The sequence below is a fragment of the Lupinus angustifolius genome, chromosome LG07, assembly GCF_001865875.1.
Source record: "Lupinus angustifolius cultivar Tanjil chromosome LG07, LupAngTanjil_v1.0, whole genome shotgun sequence".
Classification (NCBI taxonomy): domain Eukaryota; kingdom Viridiplantae; phylum Streptophyta; class Magnoliopsida; order Fabales; family Fabaceae; genus Lupinus; species Lupinus angustifolius.
Window position 1 is genome coordinate 18,837,623 of NC_032015.1, and position 26,635 is coordinate 18,864,257.

Here is a 26,635-nt window from a genome sequence, read left to right on the forward strand (position 1 = left end):
AAAACATATAAAAAAGGTGCATTAAAAAGTATAACTCGGCTCTAATCGGTTAGTTCGATTGGTCTAACTCAAATTTGAATATATAATTGGTCTGACTCAGATTTGAATATATGATTGGTCTAAAGTGTTCTTCTAACCAGTTATACACCAAAAATGATATTAACTAGTTTGACTTAGCTAGTATAAAATAGGTAAGTTGGCTGAATAGACTGATTTGACTCGATTGGTTTCATTAATCTTAAGAAACGTTAAAACATATAAAAACATTAAACGATATTGTTTTGAGAGTAAAACAATATGTTTTCCCCCACTAATTTCTAATTATATTTATCATTATTGTAATTATAGTTGTTCTTTATTACTTTATAGTGGGAATTTTTGTTGTTGTTTAAGTGAGTTTAAAACTCATATGTGCATCTTTATTGTGATTAAAGTATAAAAATCAACAAAATATTAATCTAGTAGTGTAAGATTTAATTAGATACTCAAACTCAAGAATGATGATCAAAATGTCAAGTGTTCAATTATTGAGAACAATGTTTGTTGAGAGAGACAATTATATATCCTAAAATAAATTAGTTTATTAACCATAGGTTGAGGGGATACCCATTGATAGTACTAAAAAACATCAAATATATGCTATTTGATATTTTTTTAAACTTATTTATCACATTTTGTTGTACTAAAGTTTTTGAATAAAAAATATTAAACAATATTATAGTATAGATTTTTAATATGAATTGAGTTGACGAGACATTTATAAGTTATAATAGTTCTTAAATTATTATTAAGGGAATAAAGTTTTTCCTCTAGGTTATAATTTATCTTATACAGTCATTAAAACTATGATATATGTATTTTCTTTTGTTTAGTTTTAAAATTATTTTTGTAGAAAATAATTAAATAGAAAATGATTTACGCAAGGAAATATTATTCTCTATTATTATACAATAATTTTTTAATATTTTTATATCGATAGTGTAATTTTTTTTATATTATCAGCAAATCATACACCATTAATTTTTTATCATTATTGACTTTCTAATAAAAATAACTCAAATCAATGAAATGAATGATGTGGTGAAAATATAAAAAAAGTTTACGATTTTAGTGCATAAATCTTATTAAACTCTATTTTGATATGCAGATAAATTGAACAAATCTCCCGCCTCTCTCTCTCTTCTCTAGAATCTCTTTCTCTCTCTAAAAGATGATGAACTTGTTCTTCAATGTTGCTTGATTATTAGTGATTCATTCATTCCTTCATTCCTTCATCACAATGAAACCCAATTCAAGATTCAACAAACCCAATACTACTGCACCAAACGTAACATTTTCTTCTTCTTCTTATTCTTCTTCATATAGTTTGATTTTCATAATATGTAAACCCTATCACTATTTCTTTCCCCACATTATGAAAAAGTTACAAACTTTGATGAATTTGGTTAGTCACAGCTGTTGATTACTGATTTTTTTGAATTTTTGTGCGAACAATGTGCATTTTGATTGGTAGAAGAATTATAAACCCTATCAGTGTTTGATTTTGTGAAAATAGAGCTAGGGAAGTTGAAAAAAGTAAGACTTTTGAGGTGTGTGCTATTAAGTATGTGTTTGGATTAGCTGAAATGAAAAAGAAAAAGATTATTTCAATAATGAATGATATGTATAATGGAATCATAGATTTTGCTTTAATCATTTGTAATAGAAGCAAATTTTTATTTGGATATGTTTGTTAGAAAGCAACAAGTATATTATCATTTACGGTTCATTTGTATTACTTTTTACTTTTTCTTTTGAAAATGATGATTAAGAATGAACGATGGATAATGTATAAAACTCTTACACTGTGTCCCTGTATATATATTTTTTCTCATAGATTATTTGAGTTGTGTAAAAAATCATTAAATTGATGAAGTTGTTTCTTATCAGGGTGGAATGAGAAAAGTGTATTTGTTTCAAAATAATCTCATTAATTTTTTTTAAATAAGCTTGAAACTTCCAACTTCTCTATAAATCACCTTTTCTTCCATCATAATCGATTTTTTCATAATATAATCAGGTGTGCCTAACATGTCATGTCATAGATTAAACCCAAAACAACATTTTTTGTGTGAACAAAACACTTTTTTTGGACAGATTTAATTATGTACCAAATATGCTCTAAGTAGTGATTTTTCCACAAAGCAACACACAATAGCTCTTCTAGGTGTTCATATATTTGATTATTTTTCCAGCTAGTTTTGGAGGAGGTAATTGGTTTGACAACGAAGAATAGCAATGGCGTAGCTTCGAATGCTTCGAGTTCCAAATGTGTTTATTTGGTAGGTTCTGTGGTGGTGGTTTATGATGTGAGTTTGGGTACTCAGTCACATCTCATGGTGTCTCATAGATTGCCAAAGCCATTGAACTGTGTAGCTTTATCACGAGATGGGCGCTTTGTCGCCGCTGGAGAGGTAAGAGTCGATTCTCAGTAACTTGATCATGGTATTAGTATCCTGTACATTCACACAGTTACCCAACTGCAAGAAGATTTAGACCCTATGGATAAAATAGCTTCATCTTGTTGAGACTGTTAGTAGAAGGGTGGTGCTTCTTCAGAAGTCAGAGTGAAAATGTATTTTTTTCGATGGATTTTTAATTCATGAGAATGTTCAATGTTATTCTTTTAATAATGTTTTGCTCATAGACTAATTGACACCTAAGTGAATGAAAAATATCGATGAATAAATTTTCAGGTTTTAGGCATATGGAGTTGTCATATTTTTCACTGGTTTCATATAATTATGCTTGAATATGTTAATGCATGATCAACTCTAAGATAAAGAGTTTTGTTTGGATTGTATAAAAATAGTTACATTATATACTAAATTGCCAAAAGAGACATGAGGTGATTGAAAAGGTTATTTGGTTGAGGACAAATTGGTATTCATGTCTAGTAGATGTGAAATAATAATAGCAGCTGATGGGCAAAATGCTCAACCGATAGCTTTTGGAAAAAAAACTGTTTAGGTAAGAAAAACTGCACCTTTTAATTTAACAACACAAACATGAGTCCAAAAAGTGACAATGGCTTTTATGTTTTAATAATTTTTATGAAATTGAAACTTCATAGATCAAATGATAGTTTGCATTTGCAACCTGGGGTACGTAGTAGGTTAGGTATATGGGTGAAATGGTTATAGGCAAAGTGGCAAACCAATAGGTGTTAGACATATAGTTGAATATAACCATTATGACTAGAACTTTTGAATCTGAGACGTAATAGATAGTAAAGATATCGTGTTCATGGTTATTTCTTCAGTAAATGAACTTGATTAATGCGTTACTGTAGCATTCTTCATTCAGTATACTAAAGGATGACTGATGATGTAGGTTCCATTCTTTATATCCTACCTCTTCTTCTCCACATTTATGGATATGGAAAAGAGAGAGATTAACACATAATGGCTTCATTTGTACACCTCATTTCTACAAGAATCTAACTAGGTTTTCCAGGCAGGAATCTCGTCCTCAGTACTAGTATGGGATTCTTCTACTTTTTCCATTGTCTCTGAATTGAAAGGTCATCTATATGGAGCTGCATGCATCTGTTTCTCACCTAATGGTTGGTTATACTTTAGCCATGTAAATACTCCCCTTTTTAAATTTTTATGATTATCGCTTCTTACTTATTCTGTAGCATTGTGTCCCAGGTAAACATCTGGTATCTGTTGGGGGATACATTTACCTTTGGGACTGGCGAAGTGGTGAGCTGGTAACAAAGCTTCAAGTAACTTCATCTTGTTCTGCTATCTCAAGTGTTAGCTTCTCATCAGATGCAAAATTTATTGTAACTGCTGGGAAAAAGCACTTGAAGTTCTGGGGACTTGGATCATCTGGAAGGACTCAACTAAATGGAGAGATGCGCAGGTCGGCAACACTAGCAATACACGAAAAGCATGCCAATCTTGCTATTCATAAAGGAAGCTCTTTTATATCTGTTGTTTCTTCTGTATGGAGCAATAGCAGCTATGATAATTGTAAACAGGCCGGTGATTGCTTTCCTATACATGCATTGACTGATTCAGGTTAGATTTGGTTCAAAACCAGTCTAATACCGATATTTTTGGTTGAGATTTTCACCCGGCATTTCTTGGACTAGCATGGTGCATTAGCTATTTGCTCAATTTCATTTCTTTCTGTTTACAGGCAATTTGTATCTAATTCATTCGGGGTTGTCAGTCAAAAAGTCAGTGGCTTTGAAGGTATGGCAAACTGAAGTTTCTGCCATAACTTGTGGTTTTCTATTTTATTGCCATGAAATATTTTGAATTTCTCTGTGAATGGTCTGAATTGCACAGTATATATGGTTTTGTCACTGCCTCACTGGTAGTTGATACATTTATATACTTGAAATACCTTCAGCGATGTTACTTAATACTTTGAGCTGTAGAATGAAGTAGACTTGATCATACAATTATGAATTCTAATAGATTAAATTTTACGATGAGTTGTTAGGGGCATTATTCTAGTGTTAGTTCTTCATAAGTTTTCACAACTCTCAAATTATAATTTTCAGGTTCAAAAAGCTTTTGCATTATCAGCATCAGGAAAACTAATTGCCTGCGCATGCAATAATGGAGTAGTCCTGTTACTTACTCCCATGTCTCTAGAATGTGTTGGCACTATACTATATTCGAAGGCCAAAAAGTTTTATGAAGGAAACAATACCGTTTTCCAAGCCAAAGTTCCTAAGGGGGATTTTCAGGAGCCGCTTGCCCTGCCTGATGCAGTTGCATGTCAGTTTTCAGCCTTAGAAAGGCTTGGTGAGTGCTAAATTTTCAACTTGTTTTGGTAATTGTATTTAGTATAACTTTGTACGGAGTCTTGATATATTCTCTATTTTTTACCCTACAGTTGTTATTTATGGAGATCACAGTCTTTACATCTGGGACATCCATGATCTGAATCAGGTAAATGATATCTTTGTTATGTTTGTCATTATTATTCTCATGTTTTCTAAATTTGGTTTCCCATTGGCGATTCATATTAGATTAAGTTCATGTCACAAAGCCCTATGCTAGTAATCAGTGGCTAATGCAGCAAATAATTCTCTCCATTTTTTCTAGGCAGTATGGTGTTGCATAAATTTATTAGTGTTTAACAGAAAGAATCCTTCATATTACCCAGGCCACAAGGTGTTTTGTGCTAGTTTCACATTCGTCATGCATATGGGATATCAAAAATTTATGCTGTGAAAACATGCATGATCAATCTCTTGCATGCACTGCAAGAGGTTGTTCTGGGGGGATGTCTTTCGCAACATGTTCTGCTGATGGTACAATTAGGTTATGGGATCTTGCTTTGCAATCTGATTTATCAAAAGATGCTGAAGAGCACCAAACTTTGAAGGCTGAACTATTGGGTTCTTCATGTTTAGGTAACTCAAGACCTGGACAAAAATTCTCATTTCATTCATTTAAGTTTGTTATGTTATCTAGCTCCCATACTTAGCATCCTGTCTGTCTATTACTGCAGTTAGTGCTGGGACTTTTGAACGTGATGTAGTTAAGGCAGATCTTATCAGTCAAGAGTTTCGGTCACTTGCAGTTAGTTCAGATGGAATGTATCTTGCTGCTGGTGATTGCAAAGGGAACCTCCATATATTCAACCTTCAAACTTCAGATTATACATGCTTTCAGGTGTGTTAAGGCAAATGAGCTTATTTTGAAAGCTATCCTGCGGTAAAACTATATTTCAGGGTAATCTGCATTTTTATTTTTATGCTCATTTATATCTTGTGCATCATTTCAGGGTGCTCATGATGCAGAAATTCTTACCTTAAGTTTTAACCTCGCCACCCAAGACGTGTCTGAAGAAATTGCAAAACAATGTTACTTTCTTGCCTCTGGAGGACGAGATTGTGTGATTCATCTCTATGATGTGAGGAGGTATGGTTTCACAATGTTTTAGGCTAACATAGTTGGCTTATTATACATGTCAATGACTCTTTGGGTGTATGTTGCAGAAATTTTGATCTCGTTGACCGCATTGATGATCATTCGGCTGCGGTGACTTCAATCAAAATTAGCAGCAACAGTTGCAGGATTCTCAGTTGTAGTGCTGATAGGTACACTAGTAGGGGTTTGGCTTTGCAAATATCAAACAAATTTGAAAACAACAACAACCAAAGGCTTTTCCCACTAGGTGGAATTAAATAATTTTGAAACTAAATAAAACAATAAAATAAAGTGGACTATGTAAATTATGCTGAACAATTGGATAGTAGGAAGTTGAAAATTTCCACTCCAAGATTCTGGCACTGTTTCGAAAAGGCTTTATATAAATTTGAAAATTATTAATCTCTTGTGAAAAGTGTGGCGTCAACATTTGATGCAATGTCTGATCTATTGACTCCTGGGACTCAAAATGTGCCTGAAAGACATGCAATGAGGCTAAAACAAATTACGATTTTTCATTATTTTGTTCTAGTTGATGACTTGCGTCAATAATGTAATTGGTTGGCTGGTTATGTATTATGTACGTATATCATGATTCATGAATGTATTCAGGTGAAGGCAAATTTTAATTGTTACTTTAAAGAAAGTCATTAAACCATTGATTGGTTTCCTGCTAACTGTGACATTGTTTTCTATATGATGTAGTTTTCATAGTTCATGAAATTCTGCTCTATGCTTTGCATGGAAATTTCAATTGGTTTATTTAGATAGGTCCTTTTGTTAAGTTTTTATTTTTGATTGTTATGTGTGTATTCTATGTGTCCATCATTACATAATGGTTCTCAAATTATACAATGGCCATTGAACCCAATATTATTTTTATGAAATTGAATTGTTTCCTCTATCATTAAGTATTAACATAATTCTGCTTTCATACAGCTTCCTGGTGCTCCGTGATGTAGAGGTTGCAGATAATGGTTATAAGATTTTGCAGCAACATCGTCAAAAGGCTTCACAATGTGGAGCTGTTTATGACATGGCCGTGGATCCGTCATGTGAGACTGTTGTCACAGTTGGGCAGGTAAAGTGAAAGTTTATTACCAGTGGTACTCATGTCAAAGATCAAGGATTGGTTGTTGGTTTTGACGTTTTGTAAGACCTTCCGAGTAAATTCCGAACAAACCATCCTAGTAATTCTGCACATGTGTCAATTTGATTAGATTATCATCATAATTTGCAGACATCAGTGCTTAAAGTTGCTAATTCAATTATCATACTCATAGGATAAGAAGATAAAGGCGTTTGACATGTCTGCTCAGAAGCTAATTAGGTCGTATAATCATGACAAGTTTTTTGGAGAACCTATAAAGGTGAGCTTTATTATTTGAAAAAGGGTAACAGAGTAAAGACATGATCTTGCTTTACAAGAAACTAATAAGGTTAACAGGTTATAATGGATCCAAGCTGCAGTTATGTGGTCTGCTCATTCTCTAACAAGTCCATCTGCATATATGATTTTCTCACCGGGGAGATGGTTGCAAAGGCCATGGGGCATGCTGAAATTGTAACCGGTGTCATCTTCTTGCCTGATTGCAAGCATATAGTTTCAGTGAGTTCCTCTCATGCTTAATGTTTATTTCTTTTTATTCTACACTTTTACGAAACTATGCAATTTCAGAGTGAAGGCTTTATAATGTTTTTTAGGAAATTAGTCGTGTGCATGTTTAATTTAACTATGTATTGGTACACCATTAAAGTATCATATATCATTGTTCAATAAAAGAACATAAAAAGATAAAGTCATGCATTTATTTAGTCATGTACAACATTAATGCACTAAGTTGCAGAGGGGAAATAAAAAAGTGCACTTGCAAGCTTTTAAACTTGATCTCCATGATCAAGAACGGTGCTCTTAATTTTCACATTAAGTAGTTCTTAATTTAATAAACAACAACTAAGCCTTAGTCCCACTAGGTGGGTCCGCAACATGGATCGAATGATGCCATAATGCTCTTCATAAATAATGTCCATTGACAAAGCATTGATCTCTAAATCTTTCGTAATCATTTCACCTTTTGTTTTTCTTGGCCTCCATCTATCTCTACAAATTGTTTTTTTTCCGGTTTGGTTTTTCTGCTCTGGAAGAATGTAATTAGCATCTTACCTCTTTTCTGGCATAGTCTTGTCAACATAATAAAAAGGATTATTTTCTAAGTAAATATTAGGGAGATTTTTTTATGTTGTTCTTGACTTAAAAATGCTCGCTACCTTTTCATGTTACATTGGGAGGACAAACATCAGGCATTCCTTTTCTATGATTTTCTGGTATAAGCCTCTTTATCTTTCCAACTACGAGCTAAATACACATTAAAGAGCTAAATAGTAATTGAACTATGAAAATTATTCATGAAGCTAAGAAATTGATTTTATTTTATGCATTAAAACAAAATAAGTGATAAGGAATGGAGCTACATATACAACTTCTTTGGTGGCTTAGACTCTGATTAAGTAGGTTTTACTTCTAACATTGAAAAGTAAAAGTCTTATACCCTCTCTATTGTAACCACCACCGTATTTGTTATTAATGTATTCATATTCAGGTAGATGGTGATGGTTGTATTTTTGTGTGGAAATTGCCTGCTCCATTGTCTTCTAAAATATTGGGGAGATTAATGGAAAGAAGTAATCCATTATCTCCAAGAAGCTTAGCTCAACCTCCTGCTTGTAGTCATCTATCATTTTGTGAGGGGGAATGCCAGCACCCAAAGATCAATCCTGAGAATGTCTGGCCACTAGGGAACAGCAGCCAAAGTGAGGATGGATCTCTTTATCCAGAAAGTAATCATACAGAGGCTTCGTCTTTTAAATTTAGTGCTTCGAGACTTCCAAAATGGGCACAAGCGAAAGTGATCAGCTCCAGTGTCTGCAAAAATCTCAACGCTTCATCAGAGGTATTGTTGTACTCTCGATTAGTTATTTTCCCTTTTATGAGAAACCCTACTTTATTGTAATCGCCTGTCATTGTGGTTTTTCTAACACACAGAAGGTTGTTTGTCTTTATGAAAACCTCTTTGGAATTTGGATATCAATACTTGAATAAAGCCTTATATTATGGTCAGCATGTTCTAGATCTGATATAGACTATAGTACCAATTCACCATCATTGAATAAAACCTGTTTGGAATGTGACAGAAAAGTAATTCCTTCTAATCAACCAACCCTTCATTGCAATTCCTTGTACTGGGTTGCAGTACTCCTTGTGCTTCCTTTAAATGATTTTTTTCTTATAAAATACAGTTCATTGCAATTTAGCTAAGCTAGCCAAGTCCACTTTTTTTTGCGGGAAAGAAAATTGTGTCACTGTCAAACCACTTTTGGTGTTGAAGTTTGAGGTATGTGTGAAAAAAGTCTGGATTTCTTCCAATAGCTATTGCTCTCATCCCAGTTTATCTAGATCCTAGGTATATATTAAGACTAAATCAACATCTATGGCTAGCTTTTTCATCTGAGGGTCGTGGTTTTCATGATGGGATTGTGTGACACCGTAACCAACTCATTAGAATTTCTAAGCCTAATTCTACTGCAAAAGCTAGCTCAACAGGGGAGGGTTGTCCAAATCATTATTCATTACCTTCCAAATGACTCTTGTTGAAACTTCTCCTGTAAAGGAGTCAGGGGTTCAAAATTTTTTGGAGTCTACTCTAAGGGTGTCATGTGTAGAGTGATGGTGCTGGAAGACAGAACTTAGATCCTTGATGACAAAATATGGTTAGGATTTTGACTGAATTCAACTCTCTAATATCTCTTGCATTGATGATGGTCAGACATATGCTCTTTCATCCCCAGAAGTTCAGGTACCTTCCAATCATGCTTCTTCATCGCCGAAAACTGAGAACTCTCGATGTTCTTCAAGGCTTGGAGGAACTTTAAGGTAACCATTGAATCTCAATAATGAACTTCTAATGGTATATCAGTTTCATGCTTATAAACTCACTATAATTTCAGGAACACTGCTGTGGATAACCGTTGGCACTCTGTTTACACTGTCTGCATGGATGCACTTTCCTCCCCAGAGTTGCAGAATTTAATGGACACAAAGTTTCCAGAGGTTCCCTCAAGTTTAAGTAAGTCCAACACTTGTGTTCAATGTTCGCGTCATATTTTTCTTAATCTTAATCTTTATTAATGATAGTGCAAAAGACCAAATCTTGTTTACCAACCTCATTTCAACTTTGGTTTGAAAACTTGTTTTTTTATGACAAAAGCTAATGTGCGTAGCACAACTCAAAAGGGTATATGCTATAGTTTCTTGTGTTGCGTTGTAGACACATGTGCATAGATAGTATACTAAAATCGTATTTGTGTATAGTATACAAATGTTCATTAAAATATGTTATTTCTTAAATAGAAAGATATTTACTAGAGTAGAAAGAGTGTGAATTACAAGGGCAGAGGAAAAAATAAACACAAACACAGAAAAAAGTTATGCTTGAGAACTGACATTCTACACCCTGAAAGCCTTTGCCTTCTTTACTCTGTCCAGAACCTCTAAAATGGTATGAGAAAGTACTCCAAAGAGGGGAAGGAAAGGAAAGACTTGAGAATCATAAAATATACTTTTGAGACGGTTCTCAAGCCTTCTTTTTCCCTCCCTTCTCCAGAAATATGAATCTTGGGAAAACAACACTACAAAAGCTAGCTCATGTGGAAAGTTGTTCAAGTTACCATACATGGTTCTTTGTTTGTAAACTCCACTGATGTGAGACTTACGTCTTAATATTCTCATGCCCAACACTAGACATATGGCGCATGAAGTATACAAGACTAGACATTATCAGTTGGCCCGACATCAGGATACACTCTGATGTCGTATTAGAATTAGCGAGTAACTGTGCCTACCTGGAGGTAGGATAATTCAAGTTTTTATAAATTGTTTTTTGTGTTTATATACTCCAGCAAAATGGGAATTAATTTTTAACAGCATACATATTACTGCAGGGCAAGATAATCCTGTGATCACTAAGGGCCATAACCCCTTTGGACTCATTAGCCATTGCAAAAATGAAACGATGAATCTTGTTTCAGAAAAGCATGTTGGTTGCAACAGTAATGACATTTCTTGTTCTCCTGAAGAAATTTCTGACAAAGAAGCAGAACAGTTGCATTTACATGAACCGGGAACTGAGTCAGAAACAACTCTTCACACTAACTTGGAAAGCCTGCAAAATGAAGAAGACAGTGATATGTTTAAGCAACATTTTGGCAGCTTATCAAATACACACAAGGTTTGTCTTGCATTCAATGACTAATATGTAATGCTAGAATTTTTCTTGGAAGTAAAGAAGAAATCTACAGATGACTAAGGAAAGTCTTATTCCTACAACTTTGAATTAGTCTCATGATTTTTCTTAATCCTACATTCCTTCTAGGGAAATTCCTAATAAGCTTCTTATTATGAAATTCAGAATATGAAAAATGACTGGTATGCTACTTAGTTTCTTGGCATACCGGTTCAAGAGAAGTTGAGTATTGTTGCAGTTAAAATTAATTTCTTGCAAAGATAAAAATTTGAATATATTATAATCGAGTATAAATTTTTTGGTGTGTTTTCTGTGCAGATAAAGTCAAAAAATACACCAGTTAGAAGGTTTTCAGCAGCATATGTTGTGCAACGGGATTACACGGGTGATTTGAACAAACTATTTAGCAGTCCGATCAGGAATAGGAACGATAAAAGCAAGAACTCTAAGGATGGAAATGAGACTCATGTTATATCAGAAAACAGATCCTTGCACCTGATGGAAAATGTGGAAATGAAGAATTCTCTTGAGCAGGTTATATAGACTAACAAAATTATCCCCTTCCTACAAAACTTGATTAAATACTTTGAAGAATATTAGAATTGGTAGTAAGTAGTTTTTTGATCTCTAAATTACCACTAATGGGGTCTTATAGTAAAAATGTAAATTTGTGACATTCCTCATAAGGATAACTTTGTATCCCTTAAAACAAACACACTCTAAGTTGTATGTTAAATATTCTAACATACTCAGTACTAACCTGTGTCCTTAACAAATGTTGTGCATTCTGAGTGACTCTATAATTGACCCTTTCTGGTATTTGAAAAGCATATTATTATGAAAAAGTAACACAATACCATGAATGACTTTGTTTTGCTGCTTTGCCTATTGTAGGACCTCAAGAATTCAACACAACCTTCAGAAGAAACCATAGCTGCATGCAAGGAGGCATTTCGTAGCTTGGGTGCGGCAGCCGATAGTGCAGTGCAGTCATTTTTAAAACTAGAAAATGGCTCTGGGGAAGAGGTTTCTAGTGGAGCTGGAGCTCAGTTTTTAAGTGAAGCAGCTGAGCTACTTCCACTAATTGCTGAGAAAGTTAATGCTGTTGCTAGATTGGTGCAACATAGGAAGAAGAATAATCAGGGTGGAAGTAGACTCGGGTTACCTTTGGTCGGAGAGAATAAGCAAAGAAAGAGAAAGGAAAGAGAGAGTTGAAGGAGAGTGCCATTCTTTCTTTCTCTCATTTGGTAGGAGAGAGTATCGAGAGAAAATAAATAAAAGTGGCGCGACCCACCAGCTTTTGGTAGGAGAGGAAATGGTAAAGTAGGAGAGTTTTTTTTTGCAATTACTCTAATGTCCTTAGCTTTATCAAATGTTCATTATTATTTATAAGGGTAAAATTGTCTTTTAAAAAAAACATATTTTCTCTCCCTTCTAATTTTTTCATTTCTTTTTCTACTAAACAACTCTTGCAATCAACTCATTTTCTCATTTCTTTCTTTCTACTCATACTTTTTTTTTAATCTTCTCTTCTCTCATCTTATTTTCTTCTCTAAACCAAACAAAGTAACTGTTCCAGAATTGGATCAATTGTTAGATATATTTGTTGGAGGGCATATGAGACAAAATTGTGGAACAACCAACAAGTTGGACCTAAAACTTACTTTTCAATGATTAGAAATGAATATCCTAAAATAATTTAGTATATATGGGTAATCAAACACTATTATGACATAAAACTAAAATCGAAGAATGCTAAAAACATAAAAGTCTAAATTAACAATTTTTTTGTTAGAGGGTCAAAGAATATATGAACCTTAAAAATACTTGCATATTTCTTGTAGAATAAAGATGAAACATTATTATAGATATTGTTATAGTGGCTGGTGTGTGCTATTATGAGACTATCCCATTATTTTATGAGTTTAATATATGTAAAAAATGTACAAATAGATTTATCATGCACTATTCATTTATATAATTTTTATAATTAAAAATTAATGATATTTAACAAATGAACAAATGCATGCTAAATTCATAATATAAAAAGTCTCTAGTTATATACTAAACTCTATTTGAAAATGTAAAAAGTCCTATACACAAGTAAGAAAGAAGTGTTGCTTATGATAAAATGTGTATATTACCTTCCCATTGAAAGAAAATGGTGAGAAAAAGTTGGAGTAAAACTTTTTGAAGTTTAAATCCATACATTTATGTAATATCTTTATAATTCTACTAATTCAGTTGACTTAAAAAAATTTATAACTACTACTAAGATATTGGTCTAGTCGTATAAGACTTTGCTAAATCTTTAGGGTAATCAAAAGTTCAAGAGTTCAATTCCAATAAGTGATAGTTATTGAAAAAATCACCACATACCCCAAAATAAATTAGTATCTGTAGTACAAAAAAAATTATAATTACTTTGAATTAATTAGAATAGTAGGTTGTGAAATTAGTTATATAATATAGAAAAAAATGCAATTGAATTATATAGAGAGAGTATTGAAATGCAATTGAATAACCTAAGTTGATGAATTGTTGAAACCTAATTTGTCCAATGCCATGGTTGAGCTTCCAAAATCTCTATCTCCCAATCTTCTCCTCACTCTTCTCAAATCACAAAAAAACAATCTTTCTGCTCTCAAACTCTTCCACAACGCCACCCACCACCACAACTACACCCACTCCTCCACCGTCTTCCACCACATCCTCCGCCGCATCACCACCGACCCTACCCTCTTCCCCCATTTGCCCCGTATCTTCGAAACAATCAAAGCCCACAAAACCAAATGCACCGAAGACGTTGCTTTAACGGTTTTCAAAGCATATGCCAAAAACAACATGCCAAACGAAGCATTGAACTTGTTCCAGAATATGGAACAGGTTTTTGGGTGTTGTCCTGGGATAAGGTCTTTTAATTCGTTGCTTAATGCTTTTGTTGAATCTAATCAATGGGATCGTGCAGAGAAGTTTTTTGCTTATTTTGAGGTTGTGGGTGTGAAGCCGAATTTGCAGAGTTATAATGTGTTGTTGAAGGTTTTGTGTAAGAAGAAACAGTTTGAGAAGGCGAAAGGGTTGTTGAAATGGATTTGGGAGGTTGGTATGGTTCCTGATAGGTTTACTTATGGGACTTTGATTAATGGAATGGTGAAAAGTGGGGATTTAAGTGGTGCGGTTGAGGTGTTTGATGAAATGTCTGAACGAGGAGTTGTTCCGGATGTAATGTGTTATAATATGATAATTGATGGGTATTTTAAAAGCAGAGATTTTTCGAAGGCGAATGAGATGTGGGAGAGGTTGTTGAGAGGGGAATCTGTTTATCCGAATGTTGTTAGTTATAATGTTATGATTAGTGGGTTGTGCAAGTGTGGGAGGTTTAGTGAGAGTTTGGAGATATGGGAAAGGATGAAGAGGAATGAGAGGAAGTGTGATTTGTTTACGTATAGTTCGTTGATTCATGGGTTGAGTGAGACAGGGAATTTGGATGGAGCCAGAAGAGTTTATAAGGAGATGGTTGGAAGTGGAATTAATCCGGATGTTGTTACATGTAATGCCATGCTTAATGCATTGTGTAAGGCAGGGAAGGTTGATGCAAGTTTCGAGTTGTGGGAGGAGATGAAGAAGTATGGTTCACATAATATAGTAAGTTATAATATATTTCTCAAGGGATTGCTTGAAAATGGGAAGGTGGATGAAGCGCTATCGCTGTGGGAAGTCTTGCATGATACAGCTTGTAGTGCAGATTCTACTACTTATGGAATATTAATTCACGGTTTGTGTAAGAATGGGTACTTGAATAAGGCTTTAAGGGTGTTAGAAGAGGCTGAACAAAAGGGAGGTGATGTGGATGCCTATGCATACTCTTCAATGGTAAATGCATTATGCAAAGAAGGAAGATTAGATGAAGCTGCGGGAGTTGTCAACCTTATGAATGGACATGGTTGTAAATTGAATCCCCATGTTTGCAATGCACTGATCGATGGGTTTATCAAGCATTCCAAAATCGACAATGCTATTCAATTCTTTGGCGAAATGAGAACCAAAGGTTGCTCACCTACACCTGTGTCCTATAATATTCTTATAAATGGATTATGTAGAGAGGATAGATTTCGTGAGGCTTATCATTACATTGCGGAAATGTTAGAAAATGGTTTGAAACCAGATATAATCACATACAGCACGTTGATAGATGGTTTTTGTCAGAGCAATATGGTTGATGCAGCCCTTAGGTTGTGGCAACAGTTTCTGGACATGGGGTTTAAGCCTGATATCAGGATGTACAACATTGTTCTCCATAGACTTTGTTCCTCTGGCAAAATGGAGAATGCAATGCAGATCTATTCAACGATGAGACAAAGGAAGTGTGCTAATCTTGTGACCCACAATACCATTATGGAGGGTTTTTACAAAGTTGGGGACTGTGAAAAAGCATCACAGATTTGGGATCATATTTCACAAGATAGGTTGCAACCAGACATAATCTCGTATAATATTACTCTTAAGGGGCTCTGCTCTTGTGGTAGAACAACGAATGCAATTGGGTTTTTAGACGATGCTTTGGCACGCGGTGTCCTACCAACTGCTGTTACTTGGAATATATTAGTTAGAGCAGTGACTTTTATCGGGGCTTGAATTTGATTCTTTCCAGCATTTTATTAAAATGCAAGCTCTGTTGGTTCCTCATCAGAAAAAGCGTTACCAATATGTTTGGGTTTGAACCCAAGCAGCGTTAACATTGTTCGATGCAATACAACTTGCCTTGAGTGTTCTTATAGTCAGGAGTTGTCTCTGAACAAAAAGGGTCATGTGTTCTAGTTGGCCAGATATCTGCCTCAGGTTTACATGAAATGGTTATTTTCTTTAAGGTGGCATTGAGAGTTTCGGGCAATAATTACTGTACTTCTTTTTTTGGTACACTAGTTTGGCAAGCTGTGAAGAAGGAATGACACAGTAGAATTTCACTTTACTTTACATGATAGAAGATGTAGAGATAAAAACTAGAATCTAAATGTACATTTCTATAAGCTATAAAGGCGAGAAAGGTATAATTTTTCTGTATTAACATAGCATGCAAAGAATTTCATCAGCATCACACGGTAACCTAGTTACTCAGATTTTGGTGATTATAGTGATATCACCAATATCAGCTGTTGTTGATGCCAAAGCAAATCTGCATGATGCTATCAGTCCCAAGTCGTAAAGTCCTCACTTGGGGTTATTACATCATTGCACATTGATTTATAAATATTGTTTTTCCTATAAGCATGCAGTAATTCCCTGTAAAAGTTGAACTTCATTCCCTTTTCTCATCATTGTTGGTCTTTTTTGTTGTCCCGGTTTCTGATACCATGTTTTGTTCATAGATGAACTGAGAAATTAAAGCCGCAAGAATAGCCCCAAGAAATGCAACTTTTCTCCAATCAGTTGAGGATGAGGCAATAGATTCAACTATTCCAAATGTGAGCAGGCCAATAAAGATTAGGTAAATGATTTTCCTTGTTTTGCTACCAACTTTTTCTCTGGTTACTTGTTTTATTTTTTCTGACTCTTCTTTGGCTTTTGCTATATCAACAGGTTCCTTCTTTCTGAGGTTCTTAAAGAATAACCCTTCATTTCTGTCGTCCTCCATTTGAACTTCAAACTCCTCTAGTTTGTTCTCGCGGTTCTGAATCTCTTGTTTGTTAAGTTTTGCAGATTCCTCAAATTCTAGCATCTGGCTCTCTATGTTGGCTATTATCTGTTAATCACAAATGGATATAAAAGATCATTATTGAAGAAATATATTTTCCTTAACGATCTTTATGATTTACATGGTTAACTCAAAAGTTGAAGCATACTCTTTCACCAGCTTCATCTAATCCTTTGAGGGCATCTTCTCCAATCTTGTCTAACTCGGTTTTGGCTTCGTCGCCAAATTGGGTTAAATATGCAGATCTGTCGTCAATATAATCCGTTACACGAACTTTTCGCGCTTGAAGCATGGCAATCTGGGCTAGCAAGTCTTGTTTGCGAGTATCTCCAGGTTGGGGTGTTTCGGAATCAGAGTCATTGGATTTGCAGAGGCACAAAATAGAACCTCTTGCATTGAGGATTCTTGTGCAGTGAATAGTATACTTGACATTGGTACTAATGAAGGAAGGATGAATAGATTTGAGAGGAATCATGTTTTCATAAGAGAGAAAGTATGTATTTGCAAGGGAAGTGGATGCATAAGGAACAAATCTGAAAATGTTTTGGCTGCAACTATTTTGAAACTCTTGTTTTTCTCTATACATTATCTATTGTGAACAATTGTGTGGATGTTTTTGTGACTAATATAAAAGGATAATGATAATGACTACTTTGTCTCATGCTAGTTTTATACAGTGTTTTTAATACAGTATCTGTAATCAAACCGGTTAGGGGTTTGGTATAGTGGTATTGTAGTTCAACTAGATATTCACTAATTAAATTGCAGACCGGCCAAATTAAATATACATATATAATATATTAAACATTAATGTTGAAAAATTAATAAAAAATCAATTTTTTTTATTTTCATTAAAAAATTAATTTTAAATAAAAACCGGCTGATACGACCAGTAAGATTCATTTGAAAACTAACCAGTATAACCGGTTTTGGCCAGTTTTGACCAATATAATTATATGATTGATATAATTATTGTACTGTATTGATCTAGTGACTGGTTGACATGAACCAGTTTTTACAACATTAGTTTTATTTGATAGAAATAGCATAAATAGAATGAAAAATATCATAAAGCACTGAGTACCCCACCACACATCCTCCAACAATAACACTTTATCGCCACAGTAAAAACAATAATCACAAGTTCACAACCACCATAAAAGACCTAGAAGCAACGAAAAAAACCTTTCTTTAGCATCAAAAGTTATGATATATAATATGAAGAACTCTTACCCATAGGAATTTTGTTTAAGTTAACAACTTCCATCTCTTTTTTGCAAGAAGGGGTAGGTTAAAACAATTCAAAAGGGTGGCATAGTATACGATACTCTACTTAATAAGGTCTCAGGATGATAGATATACACAACTTTATCCTCGCAAACAGAGAGACTATTTCTAAGATTTCAACCCAAACATACTAATACATCTCAATGAGTATATACACAAGGAAATCAAGAAAACAAAGAAAGGACAAAAGCCAGAAAAAGTAGTCAAGATGGCCTCTATTTAGATTATCATGAATCCAACCAAGCCTATCATGTGTTGTAGTAACCTCTAAAGCATAGATTTGTTGAACACCCTCATGTGTAGGTGTCCGACACGTACCCGACACAAATAAGTTCAAATTCGTGAAGGATACATATCTCTAGAGTATCCAAAAATAAAAAATAAAAAAAATAAAGAAGAAGATACTTATCTCATACATTTTCAACAAAAATAAGATAAGATATGATATGTTTTTATTAATTTCATGTATTATTCTATTATATTTTCTACTTTAGATATTTTTATTTACACTTATAATTTTATCATATTTTATGTATTTTTTATTATTATATACACGTATCTCTAAACGTGTCGTATCCTATATTTTTGAAAAAAATGTGTGTCGACATATCGGATACGTATCGTATCCGACACACGTATATGTAGCCGTGTTTCATTGGTAGTAACTTTGTTAACAACAGTTACAAACAAAGTACTAATGTAACCTCCAAATGCATATGTTGTAAGTGAGAGAGCTGCACCTAAACTTCTCATAGCATCAGGTGCTTGACCATAAAAGAACTCCATTTGGCCAATGCTAGCAAAAACTTGTGCACAACCAACAAGAATAAATTGCGGTATCTGCCATAAGATCGACATCGGGATGGCCTTAAGATCATAGTAGTTGTTTTTCCGAACTATTTCGAGCCGAATGTTCTCTAGAATGCCAGAAACTATCATGGTAATGCTCAAAATGATGAAACTGATTCCCATTCGTTGGAGTTGCGAAAAGCCTTGTTCGTGGCCAGTGAAGCTTCTTGCACAAGGAACAATGATAAGGTTACATACTGGAGCCAAGATGATAACACTTACTGTGTCGAAAAGGGATAGTGATGCTGGTGGAATTTTGAAGTGATGGTATACGGTTGCAATGATAATCAGTGATGCCGAAACTAGAAGCAAATGAATCAAGGATTTAAGCTCTTCAACTTGTGTTATAGTGCATAGCCTCCAAGGATTCGGAAAATCTTTGAAGTCAGAAGAGGTTACTATTGCTGCCTTATCCAAATATCTAGATGGAATCAGCATTTTGTTAATCAGAAAAGACGTCAGAATATGAATCGAATTTCCGGTTGTATACGATTTTAGAGTAGTTTATGAAGATAGTAACCAAAAATTGTTAAGTATTTGTCTATTTGAGGTTTCATTCTTATTATTGATGTTGTAGAAGTAAATGTAGATTAGTCTTTAATAACTCACTTTAAGTTGTTTGTGTGATGAAGTTTTCGGCGTCCGTTGATGTATGATTCGACATCTATAGACTCATGAAGAAGAGATGTATCTTCAGGAAGTTGCAGATTAGATTTCCTAGATGCTGCAACTAGGACTTGAAAAATCCTTGTAAGGGGACTTCTGGCAGGTATTTGAAGCCGATAAAGATGACTACCGCCGAAGAAAAATATAATTGCCACAACCATTGCAAATGCAGGAATTCCAAAACCCCATTCCCAACCAACATTAATTGAGAGGTAAAACCAGTTGAAGAAAAAGCTCTTCTTTTTTCGCTTTGTCATCCGTTTCATCGAATTGGTCTGCACCGAAAGACGAGACACATGGTTTGATACCACCAGTTCCAACAGCGATCATGTATAGCGCTAAAAACATAGCTTCGGTTTGTGTTGATGTTGAATAGGACTCAACAAACAAGAAAGATTTTCTCGTAAACCAAACTTACAATGACATATATGATCGAGAAACTTGCAATTGTCCAGTATCTACCCAAGTATGCATCAGCTATGAAGGCTCCAATCAATGGTGTTATGTAGCATGTTCCTGACCATGTCGTGACATTATTCGCGGCAGCTACGTTTCCCTGATTGAAACGATCCTTAAGATTGTTCACCAAGTTCGTAGTCATACCATAGTACGCCAATCTTTCAACACATTCATTTCCTATGACACAAATGTTTCAAAACTCAGCATATTAGGATCTTCATATTCTAATCTTATAACAAAATCTATCATGAATTTCATATTACATAATAAATACATCAATTGAAAATTTAGAGAATGTTCTAACATTGTGATTTTACTATTACTGAGACATAATATGCTAATTGCATAATAATCAAACTTAACATAGAATTATTAATGTAGCAGTAGTTCAACAGATAAAAACATTAGAAAATTTGCATGATGCAGAACCATTTATAGAAAAGGACTGAAAATTCTAAATTAAATTGGCCAATTGGGCATGAGTTGAAAATTGAAGGAAACAAGAACATTATTGATATTAGTATGTTTTAACAGTATGAGATATAGTTACATGGTCCCGGTTTGGATGCGCGATACCGAGTTCTATGTGATCAGTTTTTATATTATTACTATAAGACTTCATTTATGACGAATCCGTTATATGTTACTCATAAGTAAAATTTGGTGTAACTATCGTATACGTCTATACAACATATCCTATATCCGTAGTTGTTTACTCCTTGTTGATGTGTGTAATGATATTACAGGCACCAAAAATAAATCAGAAGTCAACAACAAACATAAAGAATAGATACCATATATGTGAAAAACACAATCCACCTTTTCAATATAACAAAAACAGAAAAAAGAGAATGATGTCAAATAGCATAGAAAATTTGCACCATTTTGAAGTTTATGTTCCCCTCATCTTTTGCCATGAGTGAAGAGTCATAGACTCATAGGTATTACTTATGAGTCACTTTTGTTATTAAGAAGACTAATGAGACAAATAAGAAGAATATGTGAACTATGCATGTAGGTGGAGATAACTACAAAGGGTGACAGAAACCATGAAATTTGAGGATTCTTAGCATAAAGAATTATATAACATAGTTACATAATTCTCTCATTTACGATATGTACCATGTATCGAATTCGCATACCATGTATCGGGTTCTTCGTAAAGAAGGTCTCAAAAAATTTATTTTCAATCTAACTACATGATTAGTCATATTCATCTTCTTTCCATTACATTTTCCTTATATATACTCTCACACTTATTTCTCATACATTTTCCACTGCTCCTACTACAAAGAACATTAAATCAACCACTTAAGATTTTAATGTCATTGATCCTTCTGAAATTTCATGTCACCAATTAAGTTATTCAAATTAACATTACTTTAGTCTCATAAAAACTTAGTTTATAAAATAATTTAAGAAAAAAAATAAAATTTACCATGCTTATTTGAGTTGAATAAGATTATTTATGACAGCAATAAAGAATAAGAAGAGCTGCAACATGAACCAAAATCAAGACTGCATCATTTATTGACAAATCATGAAGCAAATCTATGAATCTAAGTCACCATACTCAACCACAATAGCACAAACATCTCTGAACCCTTACCTAGCATTCACACCTGTCATAGTAGAGAATCTACCGAAACAAAGAATAGAACAATCCTCAATCCGTAGGACGAGTAAGACTATTGACAATCTGAATTGTCTATTTGCTCTTTATTGATTAGCGATAATCTTTGTAAAATAAAAACTTAAACATCGATTAGTTAACATGAATTGTGAATAGATAATTTAGAGTGTCGATAGGATCGTTTCAGTATTTGACTCACTAAACACTGGCTCGACGAAAAACACGATAGTATTCTTCAAGAAATAGGCTTTGCAGCCTGAAAAAAAGGTAGTATCTCTATTAAGCAATTGAAATTTCAGCCACCTTCTTGTACTTGTAACTCTTTGCAATCCATAGAAACATGAGGAAGTTGAGAAAGCAAAGAAATGATAAAAGCCAATAGAAGTAGTCCAGGTGACCTCGATTTAGATTATCCGGAATCCAACCAACTCTTCCATATGTTGTTGTGACTTTGGCAACAATAGTCACAAGCAAAGTACTAATGTAGTTTCCAACTGCTACAGTTGTAAGTGAGAGTGCTGCACCTAAACTTCTCATAGCATCGGGTGATTGACCATAAAAGAACTCCATCTGAGCAATGCACGTAAATACTTCGGCACATCCGATAAGAACATATTGTGGTATCTGCCATAAAATTGAGACAGGGATGGTCTTAAGATCATAGTAGTTGTTTTTCTTTACTATGTCGAGGCGAATGTACTCTAGAATCCCAGCAGTAAACATGGAAATGCTCAAAATTATGAGGCCGATTCCCATTCGTTGGAGTTGTGTGAATCCTTGCGAGTGGCCGGTGAATCTTCTTGCACAAGGAACAATGATAAGGTCATAGACCGGAACCCAGAATATGACACTTATTGTGTCGAAAAGGGCTAATGATGCTGATGGAATTTTTAAGCTAGGGCCAATGGTTTGGTCCATTGTGTTGCCTTGCAAAACAAACATTGTGTACTTTTGACTGTATACACCTGCAAAGGAAATCAGTGATGCCCAAACTGGAAGCATCCGAATTATGGATTTCAGCTCCTCGACTTGTGTTACTGTGCAGAGACTCCAAGGATTTGGCAATTCCTTTATGTCATTTTGGGTCTTCATTGCTGCTTTATCCAAACACCTTAATGAAATCAACATGTTCAAAAGATTAGAACAGTAACCGAAGTTTCGGTTCGATAAACTATGCTTTTATGATGAAGTCTAATAAAATTTGAAGAGATGCCTGCAAATACTACTCATTTCTTGATCACAATGTCTTCATCTCTTAATATATTCATAAGAAGTTTAGTTAAATATCACAATGAAATAACCACTCTTCTTGTTTATGAAGATAGTATCAGAATGAATAGTATTTGACTATTTGATATTTCATTCTAACCATGAATTTGTATAGAAGTAAATGTGAATGAGTCAATGATTACTCACTTTAAGGTGTTTGTGTGATCAAGCTTTCGGCTTCCTTTGATGCTCGACTCAACATCTATAGTCTCATGAAGAAGAGACTTATCTGCTGGTACTCGAAGATTAGATTTCTTCGCGGCTGCAACTATGACTTGACAAATCCTTGTAAAGGGACTTCCTCCGGGTATTTGAAGTCTATAGAATCCGCTACCACCGAAGAAGAATATAATCGCAATGACCATTGCAGCCGAAGGAACTCCGAAACCCCATTCCCAGCCTATGTTTACTTGTATCCAAACTAATACCGAAAAAGCAACAAGTCCACCAACATTGATTGAGAAGTAAAACCAAGTGAAAAAATGGCTTATGTTTTTTCTCTCTTTCTCATCTGTTTCATCAAATTGATCTGCACCAAAAGACGAGACACATGGTTTGATAGCACCAGCTCCGAGAGCAACCAAGTAGAGTGCTATAAAGCCGGACGCCGTTTGTGTTGATGTTGGATTGCAACCATTAGCATCACATGATGGCTTCAGTCCAGGGGCAGAAGCAGATAATGTTAGTAGTATCATTCCCTGAAGAATAAACTAATGTCAGAGCTTGCGCAACCGTAAGGTTGTTGCTTAGTGACCATAACGTCACGAGTTCAAATCCTGGAAACAGTCTCTTAAACCAAACTTACAAAGACATAGATTGTGGAGAAAATGGCGATTGTCCAGTATCTTCCCAAATATGCATCAGCTATAAATGCTCCAATCAATGGTGTTGCATAGCTTGTTCCTGACCATGTTGTAACATGATTTGCAGCAGTTGCATTTCCATGGTTGAATCGATCTCGAAGATAATTCACCAAATTTGTACACATACCATAGTATGCCATTCTTTCTAGACATTCATTTCCTATGACAAAAATGTTTCAAAATTCAGAATATAGAATCATTCTTGTAACATATTATACATATATTATGCTAGTTTAGACACATATGTTGGAAGTTTATGATGGTAAAGTCGTAAAGATTGGTCGAACTCAAATAATTGTTAGTCCAACAAATTATTACATAAGCAAAAATTGTAACAAACGATAACATGATAACACGATCAAAATAATAGCTAACAATATAAACAAAACTAACTAAATTCTGGATAAGATAGTGTTCTATCAATCCAAATATAACTGACAATATAAACGAAACTAGCTAAATTCTGGATAAGATAATGTTCTATCAATCCAAATATAACTGACAATATAAACAAAACTAGCTAAATTCTGGATAAGATAATGTTCTATCAATTCAAATATCGGGAAAAAAAATTGATACCAAGAATAAACCAGCAAGCTTTCCAAGTTCCAGTCTTTTTCTTGTTGGCAGGTTTTCCATAAATGTTAGTAGTGCCATCTTGTAAATATATATCCTCTTCTGTCATAATATCTCTGCAGATTTTCTATTTTCTATCTTCAATGACTTCATTACATGCAAAGACCAATTTGTTAGTTTCTTAAGATAAATGAATATATGATCAGATATGAGAAATATGAAAATTTATGAAGTTGTTGCAAATGAATTTGATGTTACATATAATAAATACTTAACATAAAGTTTAATTTACTTATGGAGTATGCAATGAAATTTATGTCCTCAATCTGCAGCAATAACTATAGGAGAATAAGTATCATGCAATATTTTGATATTTAGTGGGACTAGTCATGTGAATTATATAGAGTGGGATATTAATATAGGAATAATAGGAAAAATAAGAAGTAATTAATTAGACAAAGAATGGTATGGTTTGATTGGACAATAAATAGCGGTTTTTCGGGAGAATATCTTCTGTCTCATAATGCATATCATTTTATGTACATTTTTATTTGTTAAAAAAAGATAAAGTTAATATATATTTAATTTATTTTTTAAATTAATGAAAAATTGAATAGCATATAAAGTGATACAAATTTTTTTGGTTTTTTGATTTAACGAAGTGTATCTCATCTATGAGTAATGAACTAATCCATTTCGAGATTCGTGGTTACCCCTCCCAATAAAAATCGCACACATGAATTAAACTTTTGATTTTTTAATCTATCCGAGACTTCAGTAAAATCTTACACTATTAGATATATTTTCATAAGAGACAACATTCACATATTCGGTCAAGTGATAAGAGGTAACACATTCACTATGTTTTCCTTTGACAATAAATTTAATTCTCAAAAAATTTGGCTAGCCAAATCTCATATGCCAAAGCCACAAGAGTAATATTTGGTGCACCTCTTCAATCATCATGAAAGATCAACTTGTACAACTAGCATATTTTATTTAAGATAATATACCTATCTATCATATCACTTATTAATTTAAGTATTTAACAAAGAAATGGCTCCTACTATAAAAGATGGTAATCTATAAATAATTTAATAGCTCTTAATTAAATCTTGTTATTTGTTAAATCAAAGAAAGATAAATTTAAAAGAATTTCTTAAGAGGGTATCTATGTTGAAAACTTAAAATATTTCTCATCTTCTCCTCAAAACATTTTGCCTATAAAAAATATATAATCAATTGAAAAAACTAATGCTTGAACATTTGGTAACTTTTGCAATTTTTTCAACATATGTCATGTGGTTTGATAGACTATAAAAAAGGGTTATTCTTCAAATTCTGTATATTTTTTCTATTTAATTTGTAATACAATCTAGTATTTTTTTTATATTCTTCTAGATTATTAGAATAATTTGGTGAACATATTTATGAGGAAAATGATCTTTACATGAAAATGAAAGAATCTAGAGTAATTAATGAACAAAATATTACAATTTAAACATATGTATTTGGTGGAACATCTTTTTTCTCTTGCCACCTTTTTATCGAATTTGGTAACTTCTCTATGGCTGGTTGGGATTTGTGTTGGTGTTGCATTCAATCAATAAATCTCATTGTTTACAACATTATTTTCCAATTAAGAATCGTTTGATGAAATGTGTTGGCTCTGTGATTTGGACGGTTGAAATTTGGTCTCTTTGGCAAGGTCGAAATGAAGTTCTTTTTCATAATAAAATGAAATTTTCTAGTCCGTTGTTATGTTTAGATTGTTATTGCTACCTCTGATTTTGAAGATTGGGTGATAGATACTATCTTGATCTCCTAGTGATCCTTTTCTTTTACTATGTTTGTTTTTGTATAATAAATTTTCACTTATAATAAAAAACTTTTTAGAAAGGGTTATTCTTCAAATTCTGATATCTCTCCATAATTTTTTCTGACTCCATATATTTGACATGAATTTGGTTGTTGCATTGCCAAATAATCTTCCAAAATGCTGAAACTTTTAACCTTTAATTAATTATAAACAAACAAGGGAATTGAAAAAGGCATTCCAATTCAAAAAGAAACTTTGTAAGGATACAAAGTAGCCATGCAAA

At 33.7% G+C, this 26,635-nt stretch overlaps 3 protein-coding genes and 1 pseudogene across 4 annotated transcripts; 2 read left to right on the forward strand and 2 right to left on the reverse strand.

The window, feature by feature from the left end:
* On the forward strand, window positions 1,180-12,454 carry LOC109352992 (mitogen-activated protein kinase-binding protein 1). The gene is made up of 20 exons (XM_019595179.1): window positions 1,180-1,327; window positions 2,235-2,453; window positions 3,496-3,604; window positions 3,693-4,067; window positions 4,189-4,244; window positions 4,559-4,805; window positions 4,897-4,952; window positions 5,170-5,419; window positions 5,518-5,681; window positions 5,794-5,930; window positions 6,008-6,109; window positions 6,879-7,020; window positions 7,223-7,309; window positions 7,387-7,548; window positions 8,540-8,890; window positions 9,764-9,870; window positions 9,945-10,063; window positions 10,938-11,224; window positions 11,558-11,773; window positions 12,134-12,454. The coding sequence occupies exons 1-20, from the start codon at window positions 1,280-1,282 to the stop codon at window positions 12,452-12,454; spliced, it is 3,555 nt and encodes a 1,184-aa protein (XP_019450724.1). The 5' UTR covers window positions 1,180-1,279.
* LOC109352626 (pentatricopeptide repeat-containing protein At3g09060) lies at window positions 13,771-16,054 on the forward strand. Its single transcript, XM_019594757.1, has one exon. It carries the CDS (start codon window positions 13,805-13,807, stop codon window positions 15,872-15,874), a length of 2,070 nt encoding a protein of 689 aa, XP_019450302.1. The 5' UTR covers window positions 13,771-13,804; the 3' UTR covers window positions 15,875-16,054.
* On the reverse strand, window positions 16,234-17,593 carry LOC109352627. 2 transcript variants are annotated; one of them, XM_019594759.1, is made up of 3 exons: window positions 17,517-17,593; window positions 17,080-17,459; window positions 16,234-16,979 (listed from the first exon to the last, which is right to left on the reverse strand). In XM_019594759.1, exons 2-3 carry the CDS (start codon window positions 17,404-17,406, stop codon window positions 16,536-16,538), a joined length of 771 nt encoding a protein of 256 aa, XP_019450304.1. In that variant the 5' UTR covers window positions 17,407-17,459; window positions 17,517-17,593; the 3' UTR covers window positions 16,234-16,535. The 2 variants fall into 2 exon arrangements, with proteins under 2 accessions (XP_019450304.1, XP_019450303.1); XM_019594758.1 differs by having other exon boundaries at window positions 17,080-17,406; window positions 17,473-17,579.
* LOC109352993 lies at window positions 18,349-24,104 on the reverse strand (annotated as a pseudogene).